Here is a 22,559-nt window from a genome sequence, read left to right as displayed (position 1 = left end):
AGGGCTTATTTGAAACGGTGCATTAGCGCGCAATACGTCATATATTAAGGGGAAAAAGCAAATTGATATCAGCGGGAAGGTTGCGCTTTTGCGGCGGAGAAAATATCATATTCCGACCAAAAATGAATGTCGATTAAAATTGTTCTTTGCCCTGATAACTTTTGTAATGTCACAAGTTTTGCCGGACAGCCACTGAACGCGTGGGAAGAAACGAAGGGAAACGCTGTGTCTATAGGGGCCAGTTCCTCCTGCAGCATCATTCTGACAGGATCTCATCATCCTGACATGTAAGGCAATTGATTTGTATCCCGTCTGGAGAGATCCGCAGCTACTAAAACCTGCGTTTAATTTCCCTCAAAACATACTAAAAATGTTTAGCCTAATCAACATCGCTTAAGCTCGCTTGTATACGCTGGTCATGTGAGGGTTTTCTCCAAGATATTTCCCGTTGGCTGCTCTATGAATACGGGAAATATATTTGCTGAGTTCGAAAAATCTTATTCGGACTGATTCATGGTTTCTTGGGCCCGGTACAAGTAAAGTTATTTCGTAATTTAGCAATAGCGGTAAAACATTGCCGTGATACTCCCGAGCTTCAGTGCAGTGTATGGACATGTCCAAAAACATCCATTTTCACTGCGGGAAAAGAAAACTCTCGTTTCGAGGCGGCAAATTAAGCGTTGCGGGGCGCTATCCGGAACATTTTTGTTTTTATTCTGGCTCAGTATAGCAGGTGGGACGTCACGCTGCAATGTTTCACACGAGCCGCATTAGAACTTCCGTTGCGACTGTCTCCCACAACCAGACATGAATACGATTCCTGTAGCTTGAAGGACGGTGTTCCTGGTAACACAGGTTCTTAGAAATTACCTATCTGAAACTACGGCCCTTTCTTCTCGTGTACACAGTTCTTAGTGGAACGCTCTCCAAGCTTGACTCCTAGGCCTTGATTTCTCGTCGCAGGTGATGGGTAGACTAGCTTGACCTAAATCTCGGGCTGCGATGTTTGACCTCCAAGTTAGTAACAGCGGTCAGAAAACGCTGCGGCTTGCTTGTGTAAATATTTACGCGGAATATTACTAAACACTCTTGCAAGAAACACTTCTTATTAATACATTTCTGCTCACCTTTACTTTGCGCCAGTATTGTACCAGGAAAATGGCACCGTTTGCGTTTTCCTCGAAAAATGTTGCGATATACGAAATTTCTCTTCGGACCATGTGGTAAGGCAATCGATTACTGCATACGCCTTTTTTATGGGCGATGTTGTTGTTAAGGCTATCATGCTTTCCGCTTCCGCACGAGTACAGCCGCGAAATCAAAAGGAAAATTCAAGCCACTTAACTTGGAATCATACTTAAACAATGCAGAAGATGAGACGTATAGCATAATAATAACGCAGGGCTAGCACAATCATTCTGGCGCAAGTTATAAAACAGGTGAAGTCTTTGCCATACACAAACATCTCGAAACAAGCTTAAGCCCGTCGTTCATAGCGGTGCTATATTGTGAGGTTTCTTACCTGGAGAAGACGTTATGACGCGTCCACGCCTTTTTCTAAGCTTCGCGCCTTTTTGTGTGTGTGTGTGTTTTTCCCTGAATAAGCATTCACGAGTGGAGCAGCGCCCTCCTATCTTTTGTGCGTGAACAACACAACTAAACGCAGTTGTCACACAGAGCTTGTGACACCGACGCCGACTTTACGCAGAAAATAATCATTTTGCATGCAATAAACATGTTACCCTCGCGCTTAAATGTTTCTACTGTCATTTCTTACTGTGCAATGTTTCTAGTTCCATACATGCATTAAAGTCAATATTCTTCTTCAGATCACCGTCTCAATTACGGTTTTAGAGAATGATCGCAGGTGACGGCCCCTTTTGAGCCCCTTATCGCATGCTTCATACTGCGCAGCGCAAAATTTGTTCTACTGAGAAGACACTGCGATGACGATTGTGACGCGACCGTAGGGTTGCTCGTCGCTTCTAATGTGAATGGGATGCCTTGCGCTAAGCTCGATATGCGTAAAAAGAGTCAACCATGTGTGTAAAGGGATGATGTGTGTATCAAGGGAAATTAGTATCAACATCTCTACTGAAACGTTTCATAAAATATACGTCGCACTGGTGCGCAAACAAAATCTGCCAGTGTCTTCGCAGCCTTCACCAAAGACCCACGGTTAGGTACCTCGCCGCTCCCCGCTTTCTCACAACCAGCCCCCATGTCGCGCAGAAATACTTTGTCCTCCATAAACCGTTTAATATTTCCCCCTCAAGCGCGTGTGCACGTTTTCGGCGTTGCGAGCGTCCAAATTGAAAGTTACGGACGTAACGCTGACGGGCGCTACACGGTCACTACAGCAACGAGTTACCGCCCCTTTGTGAAACTACTCAGTTTTTCCAGGGTTTGGGGAACCAAGTGATTGTTACAGCTACGTCTTCCTTCCGACAGTACGTATGCGTTGCGCGCTGGCACCACAATTTCCCAGTAGTAATTGCGCCTTCTTTTTATTTTTTAGGAGGACGGGTACAGGAGAACTTTTTGTATGTCATTAGTCTGGAATCCTTCCGGCTTTTCCACAGAACCTTAATTCTCGCAAACCCGCAAAACATACACCTTTATTTGTTTTATTGTGATTGCTAAAGTAATTACCTTATACTTAAGTGAAAGTTCGTCCCTAAGAAAAACAATTTCCAGTTTTACCAGGCACAGCCAGCACGCCATTCGGAATGGCAAATGAGCAGCGTTGAGGTGGCCTAATGGCGATTTTTGCTAGAACACAAACTTTTGCGAACCATTTGGATAAGGTTTTGTTTTTTGTTACCGTGATACGAGAGAAACTTTATATTAACGGTGTTTCGGGTATGTGAACGTCGTTTGTTACTGCTGGCATAACGGTAGATGAAGCTCAGCCGCAACTTGTGCACATATTCCTCGTTCTCAAACGCAAAGTAAAAACAGAATATCCTTTATTTTGGTTTCGTGCTGCCGCAGCAAGTAGTTGCTTCCTACCTAATAACAGAACACTCGCTTTCAACGCTTTTCTGGCACTTCACTCATTTTCGCACTCAGTGAAACAATGGGAGCCAAGTAAATTACGAGGCTACAAAACTAAAGCAAATTCCTACCCTTCCCATAATTCTGTTCGTGGCACGTTGTTTCAGTGTTCCTTGAAACCCCGGTAGGTTATTGAGGAAAAATGTATGGACTCGTGCTCCTAGTAGTAGTTATCGAGGTGTGTTATACACCACTGTGCCTAATGAGGAGAGGTCGCGATGGTAAAGAGGGATAGCGGCCTGTTAGTATATTTTACCTCGGGCCAATCCACCACTGTCCTTTTTGTAGTTCAGCCCCTTAGCAACGGCAGGAGCTGGATGACCCGACACGGTCACTTATGATAAGGAGCATCATAATTCTAATCACCATTATGCACCTCACTAAGATCAATAGTATGTCGAAACGACTACACAATTGCAATATGTCGCGTCGTATGGACGGTGCAACGGCAAATCGCCTCGGTGACAGAAATTCATCCTGCTTTGAAGTTATCGCGTGAAACGTTTGACAACCCTTGCATTTGACGCAAAACTATCACTTGCATCGCTCCAGGAGCCAGTGCCGTACGTGAGGAAACGCTTCCCTCGCCCAAGTACCCCCTTAGCGGAAAGTTTTTCATGCTTCCCTGCAGGTACCGAGACCAGGTGGCCGCCTCCGGAGGCCCTGCCTGCGCAGTTCTCCTGGCAAGAAGGGGTGGCGTGTTTCGCAGGGTCTGCTGGTTTCTCGCGGTGTCTTTCCTGGTGGCCGTCACACTGCGCGAGTGGGGCCGCCTGTTCGACGAGTACACCCAGTACCGCGTATTCGCCACCGTCCGCTACGGAAGCAAGTCGGTGCTGCCATTCCCTGACGTGACCATCTGCAACGCCAATCCCCTGAGAAGGTCGGCCTTCTGCAGAGCTCGGAAGCGACTTAACGCATCTAGCACAAAACTCGACGACAGTGTCTGGAGCAGGGAGTGTGACGAGCCAGCGACGTACTTCGACGTAAGTTGGCTTTTTTTTCTCCTGAATATGATTAGAATAGAAAAAACCTGATGGGAGATCGTCCGAATAAATGAGATAAGCTCTGTGATGCAAGTCCTAGCTTTTATTGAGGAACTAGTTCATCCCCTTTGCCACTCCCTTCGCGTCTCTATTGTTCCAGCTCGCCTCTATTTTCTCTGTCTAGCTTCCTAGAACCATGTACACCTGTCAACTTTCGCCGACGTTTCACAGACTGCGAAGCGACTCTGCCCATTTTCTAGGCAGTTTCACTCATACTGGCAGAGGAGTAAACGCGTATTAGAAAAAGGCACAAGTGGGTGCAACATAGTTAGGTGCTTGTACTTTTTTTTAAAATACCGACATTATGTTCATAACAGATTGCACGTGAACATTGCCTTTCCTATTGCTAATTTGCTATCAATATAGTAGCGAATATCTTTGAGGTTTCAAATACTAGACAATACAATTGCTGTCTATAGTTATAGACCATTCATAGTAAATTATGGCTAAAGGTGCTACAATTTGTTCTGTCTGTGTGCCGCTGCTCTCTCTCTCTCTCTCTCTTTCTGTGTCTTTGTCTTTAGCTCCCCTTGTATACACATATGCGAACCAAAATTAGAAATTTTGCATAAACACATGAGGGAAAGCCAGCTCTCAGAAACGTCAAAGAAGGCACAGGAGAAATACTTAATCATTTTTTCTTTTTAAAACAGGTAAGATTTTTTAAATGTTTGAAAGAAATTAAGTGAAAAAAATACATGCTCTTCGAGTGGCGTCCAAACCTATGACACTCGGGATACGCTTCCGCTTCCATACCAGCCAGACAACTTTGTCCCCTACTTTATTCGTGGGTATATATGCGAACGTAATTGTATCCTTTGGTTTGCGGTTGATCAGCTTCACTCTGTTTATCAGCTCTGAAAGAAAGCAAACGAGGAGAGTGTCGCGAAATTGGGAAGGGAGGGCGGTGGGCCAGCGAGGCGAGCCAGCGCTCTCCGAAACAATGCGGTGGGGGAGGGAAGGGGGCCATATGCTGTGCCCGCACGAGGCGCTCGACGCCGCGACGCTTGGCAAAAACGGGTGAGGCATGTGCGTGACTATGATGTGTGTTCGCTTGAGACGCAATTCGCTGACCCTTACTGAGACGAACTTTGCGCCGCCAATGCGGAGGCTCACCTTAGCTGCCGTAGGGATATACCGCGCGTGAGTGCTGCCTCAGCGCAGTGCAGCCATCAGGAGTGAGCGCGGAACTGCGAGTGAGGCAACCGGTCGTGCGCTTTGTCAGCCGCTGCAGCTAAACGAGCTGCCAGAGCCGAGGCTCAGCACCCTAGACGGCAAAACTCCGAGTGAGGGCTGAACAATGAGCAGCTGCACCCAAATATCGCATTAAAGAGTATCGTAATCGCCAGCCAATTTTTTTCCTCGGGTCGTTCAAAACACTAGTAATATATTTTGGCATACTGAGAAAATGGGCAACACCAAAAATAATGCAGGGAAAAAAACAGAAAATTTTTGTTTTACTCGAAACTATACAAGCAGAAGAAAGTTTAATGCAACCGCCGCAGGAATACCCGTATTCAGTTATTTTAAGTAAGTGCATAGAAGATGGATACATGAAGAATGGAGTCAGCCATCTTACTGAGACAAATTCTAACACCAACAATACCATTGGATACTCTAGTTGGGCTCACAAGACATGAGTAGATATTGACACAGAGCTTTCTATTTGCTCCACATGTATCGTCATACTGGCCCACTGTCTCATCCTGCACGACCATATACTATACTAAAGGCAAACCCCGCAAGGCTGGCCGCAACCGGCCTCAGCGAAGATTTTGGAGAAGCAACTAATGGCGTGCATCAGGCAATAGCTCTAAGACGTCACCAGACGTCCTTTCGAAAGTGAAGACTAAGCACACCGCGTTCATAATAATTAAAAGCTTTTCTCTCTCTTCTCCCGCTCTCTCTCTCCCATTCCCTTTCTCGTTTAGCGTCCTGGTGTAGAATCCGCGAAATCACACGCCCTCGTGCCCGCAGCTGCCAAGCCACTGCGTGCTTTCGGGCATTTACCCGCATGCAAGCGCCTCTGGCGCTATATGCGGGTTTGATGATGATGAGTGGAAAGCTTTACCTAATCACGGGCCACTAAACTCTTCATTTCATTTCTTTATTAGAAGAAATTTTTGCAGCTCTATCAGCTGCTGTTGGAAAAAGATCTTTTTGTCTAAAACTGGGGCTTTTGTATGCTCTTTACATCTGACTTTTTGTGACGAAAAACAGGCACCATGTGGGACTGCGCCCGAATCGACGAGTGAACGTCGAGTGAGGGCGGACAATGCGTGCCAACGTCTCGTCTTTTTCTGCATAGGCGAGAAAATTGAAAATACCTGGAGCAAAAGGACAAAGTGGCGATCAGGGTTTAGAAGTTACCACTCCGCAGTTCAAGCGATTCCAGAATAGTTCTACTTTGCTGCTACCCCTATCTGTGACGCGAATGAAACCGTGGGGTCCCTCAGAGGAATAATGGAAGAGGATTAGAATTCAACGCCTTCCGTGTGTGATAAAATGGGGATATAATGGGCTATATTGTAGACCAGTTGTAACCACCTGCCGCTGGGACCTATGTTCTAGTACTAGTCAAGATCACGGTAGCCAATTTATCATATTAGTGTGGAATCCGAGTGTTCAGTACCAGAGTAATCGGCACTGTAGCATAAATGGCAGTCGAAAAATTGCCACCGTATTCTATTTGTATAGACGGCACACACAAGATTGCTGTTTGATTGATGTGGTCTAATTTCCTCCTTTTTCGTCGAAGCGCAGTCTACGCTTCAAACTTATTTTGTTGGAAACTCCTGCGTTAAGTTTTTGTGAAGGTAATGCAAACGCCGCCTAGCCCCATTCAAAATGAAAAACACTTTAACGTCATGTTGAGAGTTGCACCAAACAGTATGATTAAATATGTGTAGAGTGTTCAAAAAAGTTACCAGCGCCGCTATGAAATCTTACATTTTACATGTTGAGGATGATACTGCTACATTCTAAGAATATGTCGGCAGAGCGTATCATTCGCATATAGGAAGCACCAGTGTATTTTACTCTCTGGGGCACCATAATGGGTTAGACGTGCGCAACCGCAGTTTTTATTCGACACTTCGTGCTGTTTGTCTCCACCATCGATATTTTCATTTGTGGAGTTCTCCAGCTATAGCATTGGTGCTGCGGCTGCATGCTGACTGATTATACATTTCATTATTTAATCACAGCGTAATTACTTATGTCATCTAAACCTGCAAAATCAGTGTCTGCAAAATCTGCACCCTGCAAAATCAGTTAAATACCAGCCAACATCTAGAGTCGCAGCCTCTCTGTCTGCTACAAAATTTAAATTAAATACATTACATTTTTATACAAAAAGGCACACGCTTGATAATGGTAAACTTTTCGGTTTAGAAAAGAGAAACTGCCCAAGCTACCACGTTGCAATGTCGTTTTCCACTTCAAAGAAATGTTGTTCTGAGATCAGTTTCTCATAGCCCCTGGTTTAAAAACTTATTTAGTTAAAGAAACCTACGCCAGATAGGAGCTCACTGCGTCGCTTGATTGGAAGATTCATTCTGGAATTTCAAAGAATTTCACATATTCGTATAAATACTTCATTCTGGCTTCTGCTCTCGTGCATCAATGCCTGATTCGCGCAGCCCAACCCCGATGACCGGGATCTGCACTCCAAGCTTTCGCTGTGGATAGCTCGCCACAAGCGGCAGAACCGGACCTTCCTGCGCTTCCTGGCTCACCAGCTGAAGGGAATGCTGGTCAGTTGCCGCTTCGGACTGAAGAACTGCATGCAAGCAAGGTGGGTCCTTTCTCCGTGGTTGATCTTGCAGCCATGTCTCTTCTTTCTTGCTAATCTTCTCGAGTATCGTCCAGCAAATACGTTCCTTGTAACAGCGTAAGTCAAATCAGCGCTACATTTGTAGCTAAAGTGCAGAAGAACCAGGCTAAAGCGTTACCCAGCTATATTCGTCGTCTAATGATCTCAGCCTTTGGTTGTTCATTGGCAGGGTTTTGGTTTTGTTCATACCAAAAATATTATCACGTTCAACCAAATGCCTAAGGTACTGCAATTTACCTGCGCATGTGATCAAGCATTACACTAAAAAGATCACACTAAGGTTCAGGATCCTATTCTCCTATGAGTTGTAAGCGTGGAGCAAAAAAAATCTTGCTCCGTGGTTGAAAGACAATCTCGCATGCTTGCGCTTAGCGTCCTAAGGAAATGCGCCCCCCTATTTTTGCTGGGTTATCTGCAGCTGATACATGTTAATGGGCCTTAGGTGTTATTTTAGAGCGAAGCTCTATACGGCTAGGCGAAAGAAGACCCCGCTGGTTTCGTGTACTCAGAAACCTTGCTCACCGCAACCAAACGCGCATAAGGAAAAAAAAACAGGTTCGAGAGGAGTAAAAAGGGGGAGAGATTAGCAGGCTTTGTCGCCGCAGAGCGTGAGGAGTGAGTTACTTCGTAAAGTGAATGCGATATTTTCAAACCACCATTTTCAAATGAACGATAAATTAATAAAGTTACCAGATACGTGGAGGCAAATGCAGCATACCCTGATACAGGAGAGGGACCGATTTCAACTCAGGGCTGCAATTCAATGCCAATGCAAAGAAGCAATGGGAATTTCGATATCCATTTATTTTATTTCGCTCTCCTAACACAATAAAAATAAAAGAGGTTTCTTATCATCCTTTTTACGGGCACTTGCCGCAAACCTAAGCTGGATACGTTTATACCTACTTCACATTGCCTTAATTTTGCATCTCTCAAAATTGTTCCCGCAAGTGACGCGGTTATGCATACACAACTCCATCAATCCGAGATTAAGCGACATATTGCATTTAAGAAGCAAACTGCCCCGTACAATTAATTTAATATTTTTTTCGATTCCTAATTATGGACGTGTATTTCCAAGCTCCGAGCACATCAAACTCACCTGTAGGTTTTACAGCGAAGCTGCGAAAAGTCAGTGTTCCATGTATTCTTTTTTGGCTCGTCAACAAAAAACACTCAACGCCCTTTGAGGAAGGCGACACACGTATACAGACTTGGCCGCCTCGATTCTTCGTGACTGTATAGACAGCTTAGGGGCGTCGTATCGTGATTCAAATGGCCTAAGACTTCTATGTTCACCCTGCGGTTAGAGGACACACCAGGATCTTCGTTTTTCTCCCCGATAGAGCTCTGGAATTGAACTTGAGCACGGAACACACATCGAAGACTTTGAAAAACCATTTGGTTCTACTTAAGTAACATAATCAACTGGTCCGAGTTCGGTTAAGACATAGACTGGGCATCTGTGTATTCGTTTTCTGCCTGAGCAATAGCGCCTGGCGCCAAAAGCCAACGTTATCCCGAATGCGCAGCAGAAGGCATCTCTACCTCTTGTTTAACGAAAAATTGCACCAACAAACAAGTGCACTTGATAGATTAAGCAACTGTGCCATGACGGTCAATTTCATTCTCTTTTCATATTTAAAACGTCCTCAGTGAAGTTGCAAAGGTTGTGGAATTCCCATCTCGGTTTCACTAGATGGGCCTTTTTTTATACGGCAGGGATCCCGGCAATCCCCTATTGGGGGGCTAGGATAAACGTGTACTCCCACCACTACCATTACCGAAGGACGAGAAAAATATCCACATGTACATATTCTAACCACGTGTAGCATGTGTATCTTATACGGCGTAACTGGGCATCCGCCTTTGCAGTGTGCAATGGATCTTACTTTTTTTATGTTCTACGCTTGCTATTAATGGAATAAGTCTTTTGGGGTTAGCAAGAAATCATTCTTGCCGTCACAAGCACGAACACAAGGGTGTATTTTTTCCGCGATCCTTCCATAAGCCGACTTGATCACTTGCGGATCTAACAGCGTGCTGACAAGACAGCATCCCGGTGGCTGGCAATGTTTATATTGCTGTATTAGAGACCCTGCAATACCTGTTTTCACTTTTTGAAATCTTAAATGCTTCCAGAACGTAGTCAATCAACACACCCATTACTTCGATTAGAGGGTCGCAAAGTACCTCAGCCAAAAATTACTTCTTTGTGACTATGACATAACTTAGGAACTTGCTCAAAAGATTTTTTTTCCGATCTTGGCGCTCCTCGAACGCTTGAATCACGTCATTGCAGCGGTGTAGCGGCTATTGGCCGGCTTTCCTTCAGTTGCAGCAACGAACGCTTCTCGATAGCCACTAACGCAAGGCGTATCTGCTGCGACGAGCAAATTTACACAGTACCGCTCCGTGCTGGCGATAACTATAGCATTAGCAACACAGCGCAAAAAAAGACCAAGGACGAGACGGAGACGACAAACAAGCGCTGGCTTCCAACTGAAATTTAATGAAAAGAAACGCACAAATAAATACTCATTCTATCACAAAGGTTTGGCAGATACTGCAGCTGCAACCCATTCACGTGCACAAAACAGATCAAAACCCGCTCACCCATACATATAAACAAGTGACAAGGAAAATAAGACTGCACAATCATCTAAAGGAAGGTTCAGAATTGGGTGCCCAAGTAAGTAGTCTCATTTTTTGACAGCAGAACGGACGGGGAACTTATGCACTTATCTCCTTCACTTATTATCACCGCTGCCTCCATAATCTCTCGGGAAAGTGCATGGCCATGACGGGTGACGACAATACACTCATCAAGCAGTGGCGTGCAACCTTTCTTTTCACACGAACGACAATGCCGGTTGAGATTACCCTCCAAACTGCGCCTAACATTGTAATGATGCTCCCGCAACCTGTCATTCAGACAGCGGCCCGTCTGCCCTGCGTAATTCTTGATTACAATGATTACAATGAGCATGATTACAATGTTAGGCGCAGTTTGGAGGGTAATCTCAGCCGGCATTGTCGTTCGTGTGAAAAGAAAGGTTGCACGCCACTGCTTGATGAGTGTATTGTCGTCACCCGTCATGGCCATGCACTTTCCCGAGAGATTATGGAGGCAGCGGTGATAATAAGTGAAGGAGATAAGTGCATAAGTTCCCCGTACGTTCTGCTGTCAAAAAATGAGACTACTTACTTGGGCACCCAATTCTGAACCTTCCTTTAGATGATTGTGCAGTCTTATTTTCCTTGTCACTTGTTTCGATGTCTGGGTGAGCGGGTTTTGATCTGTTTTGTGCACGTGGATGGGTTGCAGCTGCGGTATCTGCCAAACCTTTGTGATAGAATGAGTATTTATATGTGTGTTTCTTTTCATTAAATTTCAGTTGGAAGTCAGCGCTTGTTTATCGTCTCCGTCTCGGCCTTGGTCTTTTTTTGCGCTGTGTTGCTAATGGATTACCAACTAGCCGGAACCCTCACGCTTTTAGATAACTATAGCTTTCGCAGTGCTTCCAGACGCGAAAGAAATAGCGAAAGCGTTTATCGTAAGTGTTTCAGAGTTTCGTTAGACCACGAAGGTGAAATCACAACTGTAATTTGCATGGTAATGGTTCCCAAGTGGTCGTATCGCTCGTTTTTTTTTGCATTCTTTTCCTGCCCCTTGCGTAACATTTACCTTTGAATGTATTTTTTTTTCTCTTTGACAGTATGCTAAATTTTTGTTACAAAATTCATGCCGCTTTTTTGCTAATCTTTATACATTGTATTTCGGCCCCATTATTCTTGCAGAATAGGAACTTCTGCAAAGTTTTACTTTGTCCGTTTCTTGCCAGTCCCGGTGGAACTTTTAGGCCTGCAGTCTGGAATAAATAAAAACATTCAAGATGCATTAACCGAGCGTGAACATGAGGTTACCGCTATGAATAATAGGAATTGCGCCCCAAAACGCATAGTGATGGCTTTAAATTACTGCGCAGAAACTTTGTGTGTCGCCTGCACTTCAAAAAAGAATTCACAACAACCAAATGCTCCACTAGGAAGCATATCAGCAATGTTTAGGCATACGAAGTACGCATTATGGATAAAAAACGAATTGCGTGGAAGACTTGTTATGTGAAATCAAGGGAATAAAATTGCTATTGAGTAGGCGTAGGATGTTCACGAAAGACAACTGGTGGGCTGCCCTATAAAAAAACGGTGACAGAGAGAACACGCAATAAGTAGCATAGTTAATCCCAGGAAGAACAAAATTTCTCAGGCAAGCAATGAATTCGAATGACAAAGCATATCAGTAAATGTAAGTCAAGTTAAACTGCCTTCGTCCGACTGTGACATAAAGATGAGGACGGTGGTGATAATGCTAGGATGGTTCCTTGGGCTGAATATACAGGGCTTTACAGAGTGGCTCGCCGCACGTCTGGCTGGCGCTGCCCGCCATCCTCTTCAAGAACTTCTGTGTGCTCCATTTACTCCTCCTTGGATAATAGTTACAATGGGTAGAAACAGCAGGCAGTGACGAATAACTGCCATGACATGCAAGGGAGCAAGCCTTAGGTAGAGTTTGCTTTCCTGTACATAGCAGTCGCAGAATGTAGTTACTCCCCAGCAGTGCATGTTCTAAACTGGCTAACAGGAGCAGTTTAAAACAATTCTTTTCACCCTGCGAAGTATGATTTGAGAAATGATGATGTCTTTACAAGATAATAGAAGCATAGCTAAAAGTAACTGGTTTCCTACGTGCAGATTGTTCCGAAGGAAGATGGACTATCGCTACGGCAACTGCTTCTGCCTAAACTGCAACCATCAAGAACAGGAAGACGGAGAGGAGGAGGCTTTCTTCCGCTACGTCACTGCCTCGGCGCCATCTGACGGTGGGTGTAACCCCCGTGTGAAAAGAAATTTGTAATATTCGTCACATGATTAATATGACTGTGCACAAAGATTTCAGCGCAGAGAAACCACATTTCCTCGCAAATACATAGCGGTACTATTGCAGCGGTGGATACGAGAAAACATATCAACAGCCTTTTTAACAAAACGAGTTAATGATTTTACAACGAAGATTGATATGGCTTGGTACTGGCCAAACCTGCGTACGTCGACAGAGCCGCTTAGAAAAAGTATTTTCGTCACCATCGCTAATGTAAAATGTTCTGTAGTTCTTAATCTAAATCAGTTGTCTTGAAAGCAATGACACTGAAATTGGCCGCCAAGACGACTTTGTCATTACGTCGAGATACGTTTCCTTAATATAATTACTTATCTTACAGTGAAGTTATGAACGATAGTGTAGAAGCAATGCATGACCGTTTACGGAGGGTGTGTGGTCACAGAAAACGGCTGTAACTCTTGCTTTCTCGGCACTATCTTGTAAGCAATTATATGGGAATCAGCGGCTTAGACGACTCCGAAATTATGCGGAGTTTCATCAACTTTTTTTAATTTACATAGTTAACAGTGAAGTTGTAAATATTGTGCCGTTTACGCCTTATGTCAATACAAGGGCTGCCACGGGAGGGAAGCGGATGATTATGATGATGGTTTGAGTTTGATGGCGCAAGGCCAACGAGGGCAAAGAGCGCCAGAGACAAAGTTATTTGACGAGGACCGATGTGCAATTAAATACTAAATTGTCGAGTAAAAACAAAAGTGAAGCGAATGCATGAAGTTGGCTGGGGTATAGGGCCAGTGCGATTATGCAGGATATGAAAGAGGCTGTAAAGGGAGGAAACCGGACAACCTCATGTTTGTTGACTTGTATAAAAGTTTAGCCCTCCCAAGTTTCGTTCAGTTAATTGTTTAGGAAGTATGCTGTCTCGCAACTTACCAACTAACGTAATTTGTTTCGTACGCCCCTTGCAATGCGCCCAGATTCGCTGGTCATCCTTCTTCACAGAGTCGAAGGGCACTGATTATATTTTTTATGGCTGGGGGGGATTTTAACGTGTGCATGTACCACCAGTGGATTAAAATAAGTGCTGCATATTTCTGTACCATTGCTTTTCGAACTTCCTGTAAGTTGAATTTTATTGAGACGTCAAATGAGGTATCCAAGTATACATGCTGACTTAAAATTACGCCCTTACGATTCATTCTCACATCGACGTACAAATCATAACGATCTATTTTTATCCACATAACTGTTTATAGTACCAGAAATGTTTACACCATACCGCCTCATCAGGATGTTCCTCTAGTTTTCTGTTGACCCTTAAACTTTATATGAATCACTAAAATGTTTTGTCTGCCTATAAGGCGGGTTGTACTTTCTTGAATAAGGCTCAATGTTTTAGCTAGATTAGTAACACTGTTAGATTAAACACCTGGTTGATTGATTGGAGGGCTCCGTAGTGGAGGGCTCCGGATTAATTTTTGGCCACCTGGGGATCTTTAACGTGCGCCGAAATCCCGTACACACGGGCGCTTTTGCTTTTCGCCTCCATCAAAAAAGTGGCCGCTGAGGCCGGGAATCGAACCCGCGACCTTGTTCTCAGCAGCACAACGCCTTAGTCACTGAGCCACCGCGGCGGGAGATAGAACGCCTAATTTAATGCAGTAAAAATACTGGGACATTGTTCATCCAAATATTAACGAGTGCCAAACCACGATTGTAAAATTATGCTTCAATGCTGCTTCACGGAAGAGAATTTGTTGAGGTTCTGCCTCGACTGCGGTGAAGAGGACATTGCAGGTTCTGTGGCGAACTGTCACTTGAATTTAATTCAAAAGTCGCTATTTAAGCCGCGCGATATGAGCATAGCAATATGGTCTTATTACTGCTGTTCTGCGCGTACGGGGACGCTGCCAGAAACAAAAATAACAGAAAGCTCACACTAACGCGTACGTCTTAAAGGTAGCGAAGCTGTGCGCAACCTTCACAACCATCACAAAATTTTAAGTGCGCGATTGCAGCCTATTTGCTTCTTATTTGCTGCCGCAATGACCTTTACTCCATCATTGTTGCTATAAATGTGAGATTCTTTCATTTGTTGGATGTTACAATCACTAGACATCACCTTGCAGGGGCGTACGCTATGACGTGTCTTTCTCGTTCCGACCAAGTGTTGCCATGATTACGGCGAACGCCGGAGTATTTCTCGTTCCGAGCAAGTGGAGTTTTTGTGTTTTTTTTTGCCAATCTTGGCCAATCTCCCTACGTGGGTATGCTTGGCCTGACGAACGTGCGCAGGGGACGCTGGGCGGTCACAGTGAGGCACGCACACACGAGCGCTAGGCATTTTCTTGGTGTTGTTAACTGCAGGGCGGCCGCTGCGAGGCCTGCGCTCACGTGCGCACGCAGGGCAATTTCTTGGAACATCTTGAACCATACAACCTTAAAACATTCAGGATTACCAACGCTTGCGCGAATGTCGTCCGAACCCCAAACATATTGTATATTCATGGAAATATATCTATAACAATCGCTGGGTGAAAACGACAAATTGCATGTTCTGTAAAGCTCATGTGCAAATGAGTAGAAAATAGTTTTATGTTGTTAGACTAAGTGCAGGTATTAAACGTGTAAGTGGCCCCACTTAATGTTCCTTACCCGCCATTCATCAAACAGTGTGGTGAGAGACGCAAAAAAAAACACCACGTGGTTCGTAGCATTTATGTTTCAAAGGTATCATCTATGTATGCTTGTTTTAAAAAACAGACGGAATAAAACATTCACGTTCTGATGGGAAGAAATTGTGAACTTTCGTACATTAGGTATCATTTCAAGTTAGCTCTTCAATCTTTTCCTCCGGCTATTATACGTGTTTCTCATATATCTAAGGTACGCAGATGCGTGTGTCTGCCCTGGTTGTACCGACCAACAATGTTTTTACGCTTTTACCAAAGATTTATTGTTGTTTCTTGCATTTTGCTGCACAACCATACCTTGGTGAAGCGAGTGTCTTGAGGTTTTATGTCGTGCTGTTCTTTGCCTGGAATCGAACAGAACTAACTGTTAAGTCGATTCAAGTCAAATCAAGACACTGTTTATTTCCTCATTGGAATGCTATGTTGAGGGGCACGGACAAAAAAGCCTTTCTTTCTTTTTTTTCTTTTTTTCGGCTTGACAAAGGCATCTGCCCTGTATGCAGCTACAGCAACGTTGTGGGAAGTACAGGTGCCCTAAAATTATTTAACCAGAAACAAAGCACAGCATCACGATTATAATGTCACATACAAATACACGTACAATAGGTGTGGTAAATATATGTGCCACAAAATTAAACCAGCGTAAAGAGAGGAACATCAAAATCATGTCACGATACAAAAGCCAAGGAGTGTCAAGGTAACAGAAAATATAAGAGTACATGGTTAAATCGGGGATGAATTTAGTATAACAGGTAAATTAAATCTAAGCATTTCTCTTGCGTAGTCTGTTCGTATATATGGTATTTTCCAAATGTCTGTACAGCGTGTGTCATAAGTGCTTACCTCTCTTCTTCTCTCAAAAACGAATAATTTTTTATTGTTATTATGGTAGCGCGTAAGTAATAATGAATCATAAATCTTGCACCGGCAGTAGTTTAGGGTTGTGAAAAATTGGCCCAGTATGTGCGTCGTAACGAACATTTTCAAGAGCTCTAACAGCTTTTTTTTTAAGGATGTGAATTTTATTTATATTTGTCGTTGTCGTAGTACCCCATACAAGAAAAAATAGCTTCACGTAGACAGAAAAAGTGAATTATAGATGAAAAGTTTTACATTAGTGGGTAGGACACTACGCAAGCGGGACAATACACCAACCGTGCGGGCGAGCCTACGGCACGCACTTTCAACATGCGGATTCCATGACCTACATTCATTAAAAATTATACCTATATTTTTTACCCTTGAAACTAGTTCGAAGTTACATGTACCAAGGGTTAAGGATAATGAATGATCAACTTTTTTTTATTTCTGGGGCGAAAAGGACTGCTTTTGTTTTAGACACGTTTATGCTTAGAGAATATGTTAAGCTCCATGAATTCAATAATGCTAGTACCTTGCTTGCCTTTGTTTCAAGTTTTGTTATTGTGTTCTCAGAAAAATAAAGACTGATATCATCAGCGTACATAACAAAACGACAGCCTTCATCAATATATGCGATATCATTGACATAGATATTAAATAATAACAGTCCAAGAATACTTCCTTGTGGTATACCCCCCATAATGAAAGAAACGTTGATTTGGAACCATCTATTATTACTTCCTGCTTGCGGTCATTCAAATAGCTGTGTGAAAGCTGGAGAAATTGTCAACGAAAACCATAGTGTTCTAGTTTTTCGGCAAGGGTTCTATGATTTGTTCTATCGAATGCTTTTGAATAGTCCAAAACCATTCCAAGCATGTAAGATTCCTGCTCGAAAGACTTCAGAATTATTTCCTTTCGGAACAATAAAGGGCTTTCAGTAGAACGATTTTTTATAAACCCATACTGGCAAGGTGTCATAATGGTATGTGTGGTCATGAAGGCTGTTATTCGTTTGTGTATCAATTTTCAACGACTTTCGAAAATATCGGCAATATAGATATAGTTCTACAATTTGACATTATGTTTCTATCGCCACCCTTGAAAATTACCGATACTCTTGCTAATTGTAGTCTTTTGGGGAATTTTCCCTGTGAAAATATTTGATTTATTATGTATACTAAAACACCAGCTGTAGTGCCAATAGTGTTTTAAATTGGTTTAATTTGCAAGCCTTCTATGTCGCAACTGTTGCTGTTTTTTTTAACGAGAGCATTGTTTCTCGAATTTCTACAGGTGTAGATGGATATAAAAATGCACTTTCTCATAAACTAGGCCTCAAGTTAACAAAGCGTGTACAATTTGGGTCGTGGGTGCTATTTGTAATGGATACAGAATAGTCATTAAATTTCTTCGCCGGCTAGTGTTTGGCCGTTCGCAACTATTTCTAGTGGACCCGAATTGAGACCAGACTGCGGTTTGAGTAAATCATTTAGGTGCTCCCAAATTATTTCAGAGCTTTGTGCTTAATCAGTGCTAAACAAATTCTCAAAATACCGATTTCTACTCTTACGCAAGAGGCTCTTTGTTTTATTTCTATTTTGTTTAAAATTTGGTAAATCTGCATTTCTAGTTCTTAAGAAAAGTTGGTAAAGAGCATTTTTTTTTCCTTATCGCTTTTCAGAAGTCACTAGTGATCCAGGTTTTACGTGCCTTACGAGGTTTATGTTTTGCTTTATAAGGAAAGCATTTGTCATATATCCTCTTGAAATTGTCAACAAATATCTTGTACGCATCATCGGGATCTTCAGAACCAAAAACTGCATCCCAATTTGCATTTGACAATGCACTAGAAAACTGCTGCATTGTTATATTGTTGATGTTGCGATATTTGATTACGGGCTTCTACATAACCATTCTACATAAAAATTCTCTTTGCTTTTCCACAGAGTGACATTGGTACTGAACTGCATAAATTTAAATATCTTTCAGCATTTTGTGAGGCCAACAAACTGAAAACCTGTTGTTGCCTTTGTTTCGCGCGTTTTTCCAGAATGGTACTGCTAGGAAGAAGGCGTTTATGGATATACTTGCCAAGTCAAAATAAGTAAACTTCGCCAAATTATCCTTATGCAGCACTAGTCGCTGCTGCGTCGCGTCTCCTGAAACCGGAGACGTTGTGCTCTGCGGCAGAAATAAACTTCGTCATAAAACGAAACAGTTTTAATCGCCACCGAAACACAGTGATTTCCTCAGCTAGTTAAAACCTATGAACCTCGCTGTTTTCTCCCAGCATACTTGCCTATGTCCAACCAAAAACAAGCCGCTTCCCACCAACGGCGCAGGCCTGACGATGACCTTGAACGTGGAACCACACGAGTACCTTCCGACGACCACCGTTATGGGCTTTCTGGTCTTGATCCACGGGCACGGCTACCGGCCGGACATGTGTGCGGACACAGTGTACGTCCAGCCTGGTCACGTCACCTACATTGGCTTGCGCAAGGTAAAAAAACGAGTTTTGCCGAAAAAAATGGGAATCTGTGTATACCGGTTAACTGATACTGGTCGCGACAGCCGGCGCCTAATGTATTTGCCAGTATTTTATTGGTGTTTTTTTTTTACTTTCGTTTCTGCCTCTGCTATATCTCTTCATATCCTAACAATTTCCCCGAAGCTCCAATATAATACAGCAGCATTCTCCTTTACGACACAGCTTCCGCAACCAATGCAGTTATGTTGTGTTAAATTGCTCTAATACACCGGAGCGCAGGTGGTAAAAATTGTCTATTATTCAAGAAAATCGCGCGCACCAAGATATTCTAAAAGATTGGCGCCTCTTCAGAGAGGAAGCTACAACTTGGCGGCGTCTCCAGACAAATACCTACCCACATCCCACCCGCCTCCACTTCATCTTCCCTACCCAACAACGTTCCCTCTGCGCATACTGTCTCCAGCCGGGCTCCCTCTACCACATCATATGGGAGTGCCGACGAACTCCATATTTGCCCCCACTTCCCAACTCCACCTTTGAGCAGTGGAGGGCTTTCCTGGCCAGCCCGGACCCGGATATCCAGCTTAAGCTGGTGACCCGAGCACCGACGGCCAGCCGAAGTCAAAGCATCCCGGACTAGGCAAGCCTTCCACGGGGCGAGGCCCACACATCAGCCTCTGCTGGATAAATAAAAATATTTTATTCTCTCTCCCTCTCTCACTCTCTAATAAGATTTTGTAGCGAGCCTTGTGCGTTTTTGGCCGAACTGAAACATGACAATTTGAGAGGAGACGAAAGATAGTTGGCCCACAGTTGACTTACGCTGCTCAGCTTTCCAGCTCTAGGAATAGTTGATTTTCCTATCTACGGTAATTTTTCAATTACGAGAATTCGAATTTGTAGCCATACCTGGAAACTGAACATCCCTAAATTTATGTGTTGCCATCTACCCCAGATAAAGCGCACAGCCCTGCCGGAGCCATACCAGCCGTTCTGCCGAGACACGTGGCCCAGCAGGCTCAAGGGATACTTGCAGAACACCACTCGGTACACTCGGGAGGTACGTTTGAAATTTTTGACTGTCTAATGTTTTTGAAACTACGCGTTCAGGGGACTCTAACTCGTTACGATGAAGACGCATTACTGAAATTATTTTATTACTAGTTCTCGAGGTTCTTATAGAATAAGGCAGATCCGGCTACTTCATCTCGGGTGGACCATTCTGAGTGGCAACAGCATAAACATACTCCTGAAATATAGAGCCTCTAGGACGAACAGATTACCTGGGCGTAGACATTACTTTTAGGCCTTTTCAGTCCGTTAAAGGGGCTTCGCAATACAAAAACAAACATATGGTTGTTTCAACATCATTTAAATAAACTTCAATAACAACATTCCTAGCGGTACGTCCCTGAACTGCTATTGCTTTGTTTCCAATTGCAAATGCCCGCGGCTGCGCGCTCGGCGCATGCGCGCTTTCACAGGAGAACACAAGTACGCACAAAAAAAAATTGGGGCAGGTTCGCGCTATTGGAGCGAAGACTGAGTTAAAAGCGAAGGTGGCACCCCCCCCCCCCTCCCCCCTAGCTAATTATTAATGGTTCGGCTAAGTTTATGCGTGGTTATGATTATAGATTTGTCTGCTGAGCCCAGGAACGCGGATCCGATCGCGTCCGTGGTGGATGGTTTTCTGCTGGATGCTGAACGCAAATACACAGGGCCTCTTTTTGCGCGCACAGCCGCCCACTAGACCTTTTATGCCGCACGTTCCCCGAGTTGAGTTGAACCCGGCTACGAGGCTTGCGCGTGCCCTCCGCTCTTTTGACGCGCGCTGCTTTCGCGCTCTCCCTCTTCGCAAGGAGGCACCGCGTGCGTATTTTTTTCATGTGTTTTTTTTTTTATGATGCCATTCGACCGAACTGAAGGTAACACTGACAAAAGCGTTCGTATGGCAAGGAATTTCGGAGCAGTTCGCTAGCATGGGTGACCGCGTGTGCATTCTGCTTCTTCGATGATCCGATCGATGATATTGATCGGTCAACGCTCTATTTTGTTACCCGCACTTCCTCAAAAGAAAACGGGACTCAGAAAAGGTTCGCCTCCGTTTGGGGTGAGCCAGTGAAAGAGCTAGATGAACGCGTAAAAACGGCGCACAGAGGTGGTTGAGTGGTGCGACTATTGCTGATGTGAAAGCGGGACTCCTTTTTGCGTTACTCTAGTTCAACGCTTCGTTTGGCTGGCGGCTACATGTTCAGATTAATGTCAGCTCGAGACGGAAGCGTTGTGTAGAGGGCGTAAGTAACGTTGGAGAATATTGGGGGAGGTCGGGAAGAACGTTGCTATATAATTAAGAGTAGAGGAGAGAAAGGTACTATGATATTTTGTTTCGAGCAAGCTCTGCTGTTGTGGCGCACGCCCGGTGGGGGACCTGGTAGTCGAGGTAGCCATGGAGGCGAAAACCAAAACACCCGTGTGTTCAAGATTTCGGCGCACGTTAAAGATACCCAGGTGGCCAAAATTAATCCGGAGCCATCCACTACATCGCGCCTCATCGCCTGCATTGCGTCGGCGCGTTAAACCCTACAATCAATGTAGTCGAGGAGCCTTCCTGTTCTTCTCCCCCTCTCAAAAGGAAATGCGAGAGTCCTGCAAAGTATGCAAGCGCAGGTCCTGAGGGAGTGCATAGGAGTTCCAAAGACCACATCCATGGTGGGAACTATGGTGGAGTGTCGACGACTGGCACCACTTGCTCTTGGCACACAGGAGCTCCTTCGCGCTCAACTGCGATTCGTAGCACGGCAGCAAGGTCACCCATTAGCACTCAGCTCAGCCACTGAAGTGCGAGACCTTTTGCCTCTTCATTACCAGCACCCTTCTCCGTCACCACAACCGTCTTGGATGTACCCGCGTCTACAAATTACTACTGGAGTGCCTGGAATTACCCGCAAAAATGACATCGCCACACCTGCCTTAAAGTTCTTCGCATTGGAACTGATCTTTCAAAAATACAGGGCCCACACCCATCTATACACGGATGGATCTGTGACAGCCAGCTCATCAGCTATAGTAATTTGGATTCCGTCCTCCTGTACCGCCTACAGCACAACGCTTAGCCACAGGACGACGTCCATGGTCACCGAAGTTGCCGCTCTGCGTGCTGCTTTCGCCTACATCATCGAGCAACCAGCACGTCAGTGGGCAATTTTCACGGATTCTCGGGCGGCCCTTCAGTGTTTAAAATCGTACCCGAAGGATCAGCTTGTTTTCGACAACCATGCATTGCACTTACAAGCTCTAAATGCACACCATCATGTAGAGCTTCAGTGGATTCCTGCCCACTGCGGTATAACTGGGAACGTCAAGGCGGACACTGCGGCATCGATAGCGCATGATCTGCTCGGGCCAGTGATACCGATACCGTTCTCCAGAAAAGATACTTCTGCCCTAGCGTCCAAGGCTGCCTGGAGATTTCAGCGATCTATGTGGGCTGTTGCGCCGCAACATTACGCGCCGCTTCGCTCCATAGACCCGCACGGGACCTTTAGGATGCCTGACGTACTTTCCAAGCATGACGAAGCGGTTCTTCACCGCGTGCGGCTAAATGTCGCTTACACGAATTATTTTCGATTCAAGATGAAACAGGCTGCTTCCCCCTTCTGCACTTTTTGTG

General features: G+C 44.4%; 1 protein-coding gene across 1 annotated transcript; it reads left to right on the top strand.

Annotated features, from left to right (window-relative positions):
- Positions 1–1,218: 1,218 nt before the first annotated feature.
- On the top strand, positions 1,219–21,683 carry LOC144175460 (acid-sensing ion channel 4-B-like). The gene is made up of 7 exons (XM_077704554.1): positions 1,219–1,223; positions 3,689–4,040; positions 7,742–7,896; positions 12,691–12,818; positions 18,741–18,901; positions 19,845–19,936; positions 21,653–21,683. Exons 1-7 carry the CDS (start codon positions 1,219–1,221, stop codon positions 21,681–21,683), a joined length of 924 nt encoding a protein of 307 aa, XP_077560680.1.
- Positions 21,684–22,559: the final 876 nt, after the last annotated feature.

This window comes from Haemaphysalis longicornis, unplaced genomic scaffold (assembly GCF_048455015.1).
Source record: "Haemaphysalis longicornis isolate Haplotype H1 unplaced genomic scaffold, Haemaphysalis longicornis Haplotype H1 scaffold_3, whole genome shotgun sequence".
NCBI classification, from domain to species: Eukaryota; Metazoa; Arthropoda; class Arachnida; order Ixodida; family Ixodidae; genus Haemaphysalis; species Haemaphysalis longicornis.
The sequence above is the reverse complement of the archived record's forward strand: the minus strand, read 5'-3'. Positions and strand labels throughout refer to the sequence as shown.